The sequence below is a fragment of the Nicotiana tomentosiformis genome, chromosome 7 (genome assembly GCF_000390325.3).
Source record: "Nicotiana tomentosiformis chromosome 7, ASM39032v3, whole genome shotgun sequence".
Taxonomy (NCBI): Eukaryota; Viridiplantae; Streptophyta; class Magnoliopsida; order Solanales; family Solanaceae; genus Nicotiana; species Nicotiana tomentosiformis.
In genome coordinates this window covers 36,394,573-36,405,937 of record NC_090818.1, presented here as the reverse complement: position 1 = coordinate 36,405,937, position 11,365 = coordinate 36,394,573, and the positions used below count along the sequence as shown (strand labels likewise).

General features: G+C 34.7%; 2 protein-coding genes across 4 annotated transcripts; one reads left to right on the top strand and one right to left on the bottom strand.

The window, feature by feature from the left end:
• The first annotated feature begins 427 nt into the window (after window positions 1–427).
• Window positions 428–874, top strand: LOC138895482 (uncharacterized). The gene has a single exon (XM_070180171.1). The coding sequence runs from the start codon at window positions 428–430 to the stop codon at window positions 872–874; it is 447 nt and encodes a 148-aa protein (XP_070036272.1).
• A 209-nt stretch (window positions 875–1,083) lies between these two features.
• Window positions 1,084–3,989, bottom strand: LOC104120074 (bidirectional sugar transporter SWEET2-like). 3 transcript variants are annotated; one of them, XM_009631757.4, is made up of 7 exons: window positions 3,832–3,989; window positions 2,817–2,853; window positions 2,524–2,740; window positions 2,253–2,411; window positions 2,032–2,151; window positions 1,685–1,856; window positions 1,084–1,525 (listed from the first exon to the last, which is right to left on the bottom strand). In XM_009631757.4, the coding sequence occupies exons 1-6, from the start codon at window positions 3,890–3,892 to the stop codon at window positions 1,743–1,745; spliced, it is 708 nt and encodes a 235-aa protein (XP_009630052.1). In that variant the 5' UTR covers window positions 3,893–3,989; the 3' UTR covers window positions 1,084–1,525; window positions 1,685–1,742. The 3 variants fall into 3 exon arrangements, with proteins under 3 accessions (XP_009630052.1, XP_070037552.1, XP_070037551.1); XM_070181451.1 differs by having other exon boundaries at window positions 2,032–2,137; XM_070181450.1 differs by having other exon boundaries at window positions 2,524–2,728.
• Window positions 3,990–11,365: the final 7,376 nt, after the last annotated feature.

Below are 11,365 nucleotides of genomic sequence, written 5' to 3'. Positions count from 1 at the left end.
CAAACCAAACCAATTATGGTCGGGTTATTATTTTTCCAACACCAAAGCAAATCAAATCAAACCATAGTCTGATTTTTTTCCTGGTTTGACTCCGGGTGCGATTTATCGGTATCTTTTGTACACCCGTTATCTATGGGCAATAGTCAGAAACAAATATAACAATCTGCAGTCCTGGGAAAGGCTAATAGTCCATCCAAAACGATGAGTTATGCTAACGGCTAATGGCAAATTATTCAATGGACGACCCACACGTAATATAATTTTTCAAGCACCAAACTGTCGGTGAACCTCACTAGACGCCTAGAGCTAGCAATAGTCCAAACCAACGTCTAGTTTTGCCTTCCAAATATATGCAGACTCGTTCTCTTATTCCATGCTATTAAGTGTTGTGACTTTCATACATTTTCTGACACCTACTGGAAAAAACATGGAAGCAGATTGGAATCTAGAAGATAAATGGAGAATATCTACCCAAGGAGCTGTTGCAGTATTGGTAATCTGCACCTGTTCCTTAGTTATTGGAACCTGCATTATTGCTGCTTTCAGGAGAAATATTGCAAGAAAGAGATCAGAGGATGAAGAACGGCGTGTGGATGACTCGACAAACATAGATTGTTCGGAACAATGTGCAGAGTTGAGTTCGGTAGAGGAGGCGCTAACGAGTACTGTACGGTGGAGCCAGAAAGAGAAGCTTCCCCCATTGCTCGTTAATCCGGGTCAGCTTGAAGCTGAATTTGGGATGCAGCAGAGTCACAGTTCTGATTCACCAGTGTGGAAAAGGCCTATACTTATGGGTGAAAAGTGTGAGCTGCCAAAGTTCAGTGGACTTATTCTCTATGATGAGAGAGGCCGGGCCACTTCGCCAGGCCGGTAACGGATTCAACTATCATCAGGTAAACATAAAATCATTAAAGGCAACACATCAGAGAACAACTACTAGGGATCCTGAAGCATTTGTATTTTCTCTTTATAGTTCAGTTTCCATTGCTAGCTTTGAAAGCATACATATAATATAAGTAGTGGCGGAGCCAGGAACTTTAACAAGAGGCTTAAAACAAATGCAAACACATACACACTGAGTAATACACTTAGCAATCTGGGGATTTTCATTCAACAGCTTCTTTAGCACTGAGTAATACACCGAGTCTAGTCTATTATTAGTGAGAGTTAGTAAAATAGATAATATACCAGCTTCTTTAGATTATGTCTCGTGTAGAACAATGTACGCATTCAATTGCAATTATATGTGCTACCATGAATTACTTTGTTTTGAAGTAATTCTGCCTCTTCAATCCATCCATATCAGAAGAATGAATTTGAAAGGAAAACAGGAACAAGATAAAAAGGCGTGCATTGTGGATCCACACAAAGTTCTCCTATTTCAACCTTGCAGAATATATGCAGAAAACAGATACTATTTAGGAACCAGGTGTAGTTGAAGGCGTTCAATGACTAGGAAACTGCAGTCAGCTTGCGCTTGGCTTCCCACCATTCTCCATACAATCCAGCGAGCACTTATTCTCACCTAGGACAGACAAAATAAAGGGATTTGCACAAATTAAAAGTATACTCCTTATTTAACAGCTTGAGAAAGAGAGATATATGTTCACAAAATGCACATTTGGAGATGATTAGTATTAAAATCTTCTGGATGAAACAGATGCTAAAGGGATCGAGCATTTACCTTTCTGCGTAGGTGAACGAATAAGACACCACTTTCTTTTTAATCTGTAGTTCACCAATCACGAATAAGACGCTACTAAGCGTTCAGTAGAGTCTCTCGTTAAAGAACTTTTGTAATATGCAAATAAAAGCAATTGTACAACTCCTAAAAGTGTTCCAATGCCATTTGGCACCTGAAATTCAAGTAGAGACAGTTCATGAGACAGGCGAGAGAAATAGGGTAAGACATTTGCATTTTTTATAAAAATAACTGAATCTATCTTGCCCTTATATACTAGGGGAAGCAGGTTGGCATCCCTCTTTTTCTTTAACCCGCGGTATAACGTAAGTGTGGAGAAAGAAACTCACATATATAAACAGATCAAAACTGAAAGTTCCATACAAAAAGAAAGAGGCACTCATTAGGAAGGTGGAGAGGGACAGGTAAAATGGCATGAATTCGACGCTCCTGGTCCTGATCACCAGATTCTAGAAGACGAGTTAGTCAGTGAATCAGCGGAAAAACATTAGAGAATAAGAACTTGATAGAAATATTCATAGAGACTCTGAATATCAACGATCAGACATACAATAATAAACAGCGGGGAGGCAAACATTGATATGAGGGAAGCACAACTCAGGGAGCCAATGATGATACGCCGGAGTTGAAGTTCAAGTATAAGCAAGCTTCCAATTACAATAATTGCAAATAGGCCAAAGACTGTGAGTATCCATCCCAGAATCCTGAACTACAAACAACATTGATGGGCATACAATTTAAAAGGTTACTATATGAACAAGTGCAACATCTGAAAATTTGGGGAACTGCTTTAAATCAAAATACAAAAGAGGATTATTAACCTTTTTCTCTTTCTCTGTATACATTACAAAAAGTACAATGTAGGCAATTTGAAAAACAGCTCCAACTGAATTGACTGTTGTTACCAACAAATTGTCAGGAGATACAAGAGGTGTGCCGTACCAAGCACAGATCAAGCAGTTCAAGAGCCCATATATGTATGGCAATCCTGAGAACTGTTCGGTTGATTGATTTCTCATTATTCTCCTGAATGTAGGTCTGAGAGTAAAGATAAAATGCAACAGATTACGGAAAAGAAGTAAAGCAAACGAAGTACGCAAAGCTTAAAACTCACATTGGAGACAGAAACAACCCAAAAGCAAAGATGTTCCCTGCAACGAGCAGCCAAGATGGTTAATGTTTCTCTTGAGTCACTACAAAGCTCAAGAATAATTTTGCTAATCTCATTTAGCAAAAAAGGGAAATTTTTTGCAACAAAAGAATGATCTAAAGAAATAAAGGGTATTATCTCACTAGTCCGTTAGAACCTATTTCATTTTAAGGCCAGGCATAAGACTCCAATGTGTTTGAGCAATTTTGTTTTTAACTTGTAAAACACTTCATCACGAGTTTAATCTGAACAAATTTTAGCTCAAATGGAGCTTCTAAAAGTGAGACACCATTTCAGGTCTACAACTGTTTGCCCACTATCAAATTCAGTTGTGCTAGTTCTATAAGACGTTTGCTTTCTGAATTACACCGTAAAAATACTTTACAATTTATTCTACCAAACACACCCTTAGGGAAAAAGTTATATGTATATATTTGTTTTACAAACAATTTTAAGAAGATCCAACATAGAAGTACTTTTGCAAAAGCTAGCAGCAAATGCGGCCTAAATTTACAAGTTTAACTTCGGATAACGCGAAACAATTTAGAAGTTTAGGGCCAAACAATACACAGTACTAGCAAACAATAATGGAAACTAACTGCATACATATTACTCGTGCCCTTCACTAGCAGATTGATGATCATCCTTTTTGAAATATTTTAAACTACAACTTCCAGAAAGTAACTATATAGAATTCAGAAAGTAAATATATAAAATTCAGAAAGTAACTATATGCCCTTCATTAGCAGAGTTAAAAACAGTTGTTCACTTAGCTAGCTTAATTTATCTTCCAGAAAGTAAGATCATTTTGTTAAATGAATTCTATATAAAATTCAAAAATTGTCTTCTGATTGACTCAGCTAGCTGATGCAAACAGGGAAAATTGCAAGAAACGGAGACGAAGATGTTTGCAGAAACCACTAAAATACAAGCCCAAATCTTTATGAAAAGGAAGATACAGAGAGAAAATGAGGTATACCGGCGATTCCAGCTGCATCTTTACAAATTTCCAGAGTTTGAGACGAAGTCAAAGGAACCATCAAATTTTTTTGACACCCCAAAAGTTTAATCTTTAAACTCCAAAAAGAAAAACCCAAAGCTTGTTTTCTTCTGTAACCCTGTACTTTAAAGCTTAGATGTTAAAGAACCCCCTTGTATTAATATTTTTTGACAAACACTAATGTCAAGCTTCAAAAATAAACTTTTTAAAAAAATATTTTTGTTAAAAGGCAGTTCGTGCTTAGCTATTTAATCTAAAAAAATAATTTTGAACAATAATTAATATTTCGCTAAACTTTTAAATAGTGCTTCTAAATGTATTTTTTTCAAAAACGCTTTTCAAAAAGTATTTTTCGGAAAAAACTGTTTTTTTACTTTTCAAAAACTACTTATGCTACTATGCAAAAATATTTTTTTCTTTCTAAAAGCTTGATCAAGCACCTTAACTTTAAAAAAATAAAAAAACTTTTTGCTATAAAAAAATTACTCTTGGCCTAAAAGAAGTTAGGCCAAACAGGCTTATAAATGCTAAAAATATTTTTTAAGTGTTTGAAATAAATAACAAGGAATTGATGTATTCAATATAAAATTATTAATAAACACCCTTTTCATTAGAATGGCTCAACTAATCCTAAAATAATTTAAAGAAAATATAATTTTCATATTTTCTTTACATGAGAAAAGACTAATAGTAGAAATGTAATAGAGATACTAGCGATCCATCGCGCAAATCTTTTTACACTATAACTATAAACTTGACTTATCATCAATTATCATTTATATCAAGTAAATAAATAAAATTTACCATAAATATTTAATTATAATTATTTTATAAATATTTATCGATTATTACTGAATAAAACACAAATTCAAAAGAGAAAAAGAAAATATGCCAAGCTATGATTCTTGCAACTCAATCATTGAATTAATTATATGCATGAGTACTCAAATTATATTTTATTGCACAAAATTCATTAATATTTACATTAACCAAAAAATTATTCAACTTTATTGCTTACCCATAAAACGGTCAAGTTGAATTTATACGTGGTTTATAGACAAGTGAATCGATTTGATCCTAAAATGATGAATAAATTAACCAAGAATGTAAGACTTAGCGTTGAAATCGAGATAAGACAATATAAATCTTGATTCCGGGAGCTGGGCTTCCGGAGGCAGTAATAACAATATTAATAAGCAAGAAGATGAAATATTATTGAGCTTTTGAACAAAGTATAATATCAGCTTGTCAGAAAATTCATGTCTCTTACAATGGTTGTTGAGCTCACTATTTATAATTACACCCACGGAACAAGGTTATAGGATCAAACCCCTCTTAAATGGCAATTATGAGGGCTATTGAAGAGTGTGTAACAGTAGGCAGTGAATGTCATATTTTCTGTAACGGACTATGTACTTAATGCTATAAAATATTCTCCATTAAATGCTATTGGGTGACAGACATTTATTTCGCCTTTATGAACACCATTCGGGAACAAACGCGATCGTTGCCATCAGATCTAATTGCCTTCTGTTTTCGGCTACACGTGTCGCTTTATCATGCGAGCATTTAATATGAACATTTTTACCCTATACATTTAACTAAGTATCAAAAACGTTACTTCAAAAAATTTGCTCAACTTTGTCTAAATTTCATATAAAGGTAATAGGAGAAAATAAAAAGAGATATTTTATGTGATACTTAGATAAAGATGAATAATTTTTTAGTAACAAAAAAATATTTAATGGCTTTTTGTTGAGTAAAATGTTTAATGACTTTTTAGTAATAAAAGTTGAGGAATTGTTTTGGTACAAAAAATAACTAGTGACTTTTTATTATACTTAAGTAAAATTAAATGATTTTTTATTACACAATATTTTAATAACTTTGATGCAACAAAATAAAAGTTAAATGATCATTATAAAAAATATCTCTCAATCTTTTTGTGTCCTGTGACCTCGGCTAATACCCACCAGCCATACATTAATTAGCTTGCAGAAAATTACATTTATTGTTCGATATTCATTTCCACAAAAGGAGGGAATTTTGTGGTTCCTTGTTATTATTAGACATAGAAGAGAAATTGGTTTGTGTCATTGATAATTGCACGTTTTTTCTTTTGTCATTTGTCTTGGTATTTCCTTAAGCACCATTCCAACTATAGTGGTAAATGGTAATTTAATTGACGGAAATGAAATAAAAGGGAAACACTAGTCAATTTTATGTCTTATTGTCATTTTCAAAGCCAGAGGGACCAGATTGTGACAGTCTTTTAATAGGCAACGTTTGTGATAATTGGCAGACCGGTCCCTTTATTGCCTTTTCACGTGGAACCTGTTTGAATATTATTTATTTTATATTTTTCAATGAACTTTATTTCTTTCAATTGAGTATCTTTTTTATTTACTTTAACACTTATTAGGTGCCTAGGTGGTGTTTGTTTGAATTTTTTTATGATTTACGAACTGTATTTATTTGGGTTTTTTTTGTTGCTAAAATTACCCAAACAAACAAAAAAAAATCAATTTTTTTCCTTTTAATGAACGATTATGATGCCACTTATCTAGGGGTGTTCGTCGGTCGATACGGTACGGTTCGGTATTCGGTTTCGTAAAATGCTATACCAATACCATACCTAATTAAATTCTGTATGGTTCGGTTTTTCTCCTTTCAGTTTTAGTTTATTCGGTTCGGTAACTTCGATTTATTCGATTTGAATACTAACTAGTGCATAGAGTCATAGACGGTAATATTCTTAATTAAAGTACTCAAAAATATAAAACTAAAAACGTTTGTTGACAAAAGTTTTGTCCAAAACCAGCAGATACCAACATAGAGAGAGAAAACTTAGAGAAATATCTTGTTACTTGCTTAGAGTTAATTGATGAACTTGGAGAATAAAGAAAAGTAGAATTTTAGATTTCTTATATTTATTTTATAATTAATAAAATGTGTATTGTGTAATATAATATACATTTCGGTACGATATCGGTATTTCATTTTAAAATACCAAATACCATACCTGATACTATTTTTTTTTTTAAAACTTAAACCAAATACCATACCGAATACCAAAATTTTTTTGTTTCGATACGGTAATTCGATATTTACCAAATTATGCACAGCCCTACACTTATCGAGAACAATATCTATCTATCTATATCTATATCATACTATATTATAAGTATGAAAACCTAAGCTAAAACTTAAAAGAAAAAAATAACCTTATAAAGTTGAGTGACTATAATGCCCTTCAACATATTATTATTTCAAATATGATTTTGTACAAATATGTAAATATACATTGTAAGAAAATTAATTAAAAAGAAAATATTTAATTGAAATAAAGATAAAGTTGGCGACCTTTTGATTTTCATCATTAAAAAGTAACATCCTATTTAAATATTAAATAATTCTTCACTTACATGAATGTGGTTAATTGGGAATCATATTAAATGATGAATTATAACTACACGTTAATTTGTTGTAAATATTAAAGTTTAAGCGTCAATTCCCTTGTATTTTTTATTTGTGATTTATTGGTTCGCTTTTATTTTTTTAAAAATTAACTTCTTATAACCTTCCATTCATGTATCACCAGTTAAGAGCTAGCTTTTATAATTTCATAACCGGTTTAGTATTAGCAAACTTAATTACATTAACCAATGTTCTCTTCATTGTTGTAAAATATTTGGAGAATTTGAGGAGTCGCTTTGAATATTTTGTTTGCCTAATTTCATTCAACAACTTACTCTGTTACTATTCTCTTTTATTCTCTTCCTCTTATTTATATTTTCAATCTTTAATTTGAAATTATGTGATACTTTGTCCTGATTTTGTTTCCCTACTTCTACAAAGCTTTGAGTAAAAAACGAGCCAAAGCATTTAGCTGCAATCGCATGCAGAAACGTTAAACACCAAATATATTTCTCTAAATAAATTGTAAAAGATTTGATTTTTTGTGAGCAATCCATACTATTATGTGAAAAGTAAAAATGAATTGCATGTTTTAGAATGCAAATCCAATTCTTGCCGTGCATAGCAAGGTATCTATTTACATTGATTGGTTCACTAATTTTTTCAAGATATAATACTGAAATTATCTCAATGAATTGCGAGGATCATTTTAAAGTAAGATGAACTGAACTGCCCTTATCTTTTTTATTTTTAAATACCAGTAAAATATTTAAAATTATTTATCTTTTCATTTTTAATTTACCAAAATCACAGTGCGCCTCCTGAAAATTGGGCATTTTGGTCCTTGGACTTAAGGAATCTAACACACTTCCTCACTCTCGATTGGAAGCCGAATACAAAAATTACTTTTTACCCATTTAATTTTATAAATTTTCTTTTCAATTATTCTTTTGTTATTGAGTGAGCTAAACAAGATCATATTTATATATTTTTTAAATTTAAACTTTTACTTTTAATTTAATGACTCATACAGTTTTAATAATATATATTTTTAAATTTTGTACTCATTCATATGGGTTACACACGCATCGTGAAAAAATTAGTTATATTAAAAGCACGAAATCCCTTAGCGAAATGTTGTTCGCCTTTTTTTATCCTTTATAAATTGACTTCACATTAGACAAAATAGTCATTTCATTATTCTTCTAATATTAGGACTTTAATTATTTCCTAATATTTAAGACTTCAAAATCAGCTGAATTTCCTACATCAAATTTTTACTTATTTGAACTATGTATAAAAGGAAAATATAGGAAAATCAAATTTTTTAGGTTTAGATGCTTAATGCAAATTCATATGCACGTAATACAATAAAGTGTAACGACCCGCTCGGTCGTTTTGAGAGTATTAGCCCCAAACTCCTATTTATTACTTCCTCCATTTCATTTTGTGGTTACGTGACTTGCCGAGAGGTTTGTTTTTTGGGTTCAGAGTGAAATGGGATACATAGTCCCTAAATTGGAAGTTTAAGTTCTAGAAATTTATTGTAACTTGAATTGTGTGAAGACGACTCTGGAGTTTTGATAGTTTCAATAGCTCCGTAGGGTAATTTTGGTCTTGGGAGCGTATCCGGATGTTAATTTGGAGGTCCGTAGGTCTTTTCGGCGTTAATTGGCGAAAGTTGGAAAATTGAATGATTTTTGAAAAGTTTAACCGGGAGTGGACTTATTGATATCGGGGGTCGAATTCTGATTCCGAAAGTTGGAGTAGGTTCATAATGTCAATTATGACTTGTGTGCAAAATTTGAGGTCAATCGGACTTGATTTGATAGATTCCGGCATGGGATGTAGAAGTTAGAAGTTTTAAAGTTCATTAGGCTTGAATCGACCTGCATTTCATATTTTTAGCGTTGTTTGATGTGATTTAAAGGTTTGACTAAGTTCGTATGATGTTTTAGGATTGATTGGTATATTTGGTTGAGGTCTCGGGGGCCTGGGGTGTGATTCGGATTGACATCGGACCATTTTTGGACTTAGAGGATTGCTGGTGCTGGGCTGGTTCTGGTGTCACCGCACCTGCGGTGGGGTTGGCCGCAGATGCGGAGCTGGGCTTGCCCAGCAGTGGTCGTAGAAGCGGGACATTTTCCGCAGAAGCGCCTTCGCTTCTGCGATGGCTTGGAGCGCAGAAGCGCCAGTGGTCGCAGGTGCGGGCGCGTTCCCACAGATGCAGGGCTTTATCCACAGAAGCGGAAGCCCTAGACTTGGGTGATTTCCGCACCTGCGATGGTTTTTCCGCAGGTGCGACATCGTAGAAGCAATTCCTTGTCCGCAAATGCGGTTTGGCTGGGCAGAAAAAAAGGAATTTTTGAGGGTTTGATTTCATTATCTATTTTTGGACCTAGAGAGCTCGGTTGTGGCGATTTTTCGAGAGATTTTGAGAGGAAACATTTGCGTAAGGATTCTACACTCATATTTTATTAGTATCCACTAATCTATTATTAATTTCTTCATTTAATTAAGGATTTAGGTTGAGAAATTTGGGGGAAAATGGTGAAAGTTCTTAGACCGAAGTTTTGGATTTTGAAAGGACAAATGAGGTCGGATTTGAGTAATTCTTGTATGGTTAGATTCGTTATCGAATGGGTGTTCGGATTTTATAATTTTAGTTGGGTTCCGAGACGTGGGCCCGGATCGACTTTTTGGGGTGATTTTTCAATTCTTTGCTAAAGTCACAGTTTCATTATTTAAATTAGTTTCTTATTATTATATTTATAGTATGTAATTGTGCATGTGAAGTATGAGCATCAACAACCAGGTGGACTGCTTCAGAAGCTAGAGATTCCAGAGTGGAAATGAGAGCGGATTACTATGGATTTCGTTGTTGGGCTTCCACGGACTCAGAGGAAGTTCGATGCAGTTTTGGTGATTGTGGATAGATTGATCAAGTCATCTCATTTCATTCCTGTGGTTACTACTTACTCTTCGGAGCAGCTGGCTTAGGTTTATATTCGCGAGATTGTCAGGCTCCATGGCGTGCCAGTATTTATCATCTTTGACCGGGGTACGCAGTTTACATCGCGATTCTGGAGAGTCGTACAACATGAGTTGGGTACTCGGGTGGAGTTGAGTATAACATTTCACCCTCAGACAGACGGACAGTTCGAGCGCGCTATTCAGATATTGGAGGATATGCTTCGTGCGTGTGTGATGGATTTTGGGGGTTCTTGGGATCAGTTCTTTTCACTTGCGGAGTTTGCCTATAACAACAGTTATCAGGAGAGCATTCAGATGGCCCCGTATGAGTCTTTGTATGGTAGACGGTGCCGGTCTCCAGTGGGTTGGTTCGAGCCGGGCGAGGCTAGGTTATTGAGTACATACTTGGTCTAGGATGCTTGGAAAAGGTTAAATTGATTTAGGATCAACTTCGTACAACCCAATTCAGGTAGAAAAGTTATGCGGATCGGAAAGTTCGTGACGTTACATTTATGGTTGGGGAGCGGGTCTTGCTCCCGGGTATAGCCCATGAAGGGTGTTATGAGGTTCAGGAGGAAGGGTAAGTTGAGCCCTAGGTATATCAGGCCTTTTGAGATTCTTGAGAGGGTTGGAGAGGTGGCTTACAGACTTGCACTACCACCTAGTCTCTCTGTAGATCATCCAGTATTCCATATTTCTATGCTCCGGAAGTATCATGACGATCCGTCTCATGTGCTAGAGTTCACCTCAGTCTAGTTGGAGAAGGATCTATCTTATGTCGAGGTGTCGGTGGCCATTTTGGACAGGCATGTTCGAAAATTGAAGTCAAAGAACATCGCTTCAGTGAAGGTTCAGTGGAGGGGTCATCCGGTCGAGGAGGTGACTTGGGAGACCGAGCATGATATGCGTAGCATTTATCCTCATCTTTTAACTACTTCAGGTATGTCTCTATACTCGTTCGAGAACGAACGTATGTTTTAAGAGGGGGAGGATGTAATGACCCGGCCGGTCATTTTGAGAGTATTAGCCTCGAACCCCTATTTATTGCTTCCTCCATTTCATTTTGTGGTTACGTGACTTGTCGGGAGGTTTGGTTTTTGATTTCGGAGTGAAATGGGACACA

What these genes read in the sequence shown, in the direction of transcription:
- LOC138895482 (XM_070180171.1), top strand. Translation starts at nt 428, where the DNA reads ATGGAAGCAGATTGGAATCTAGAAGATAAATGGAGAATATCTACCCAA.
- LOC104120074 (XM_009631757.4), bottom strand. Translation starts at nt 3,892, where the DNA reads ATGGTTCCTTTGACTTCGTCTCAAACTCTGGAAATTTGTAAAGATGCA. An exon ending in GGGTTGTTTCTGTCTCCAAT is followed by an intron (nt 2,741 to 2,816) that starts GTGAGTTTTAAG and finishes CTTTACTCTCAG; the next exon opens with ACCTACATTCAGGAGAATAA. An exon ending in ATACAGAGAAAGAGAAAAAG is followed by an intron (nt 2,412 to 2,523) that starts GTTAATAATCCT and finishes TGTTGTTTGTAG; the next exon opens with TTCAGGATTCTGGGATGGAT.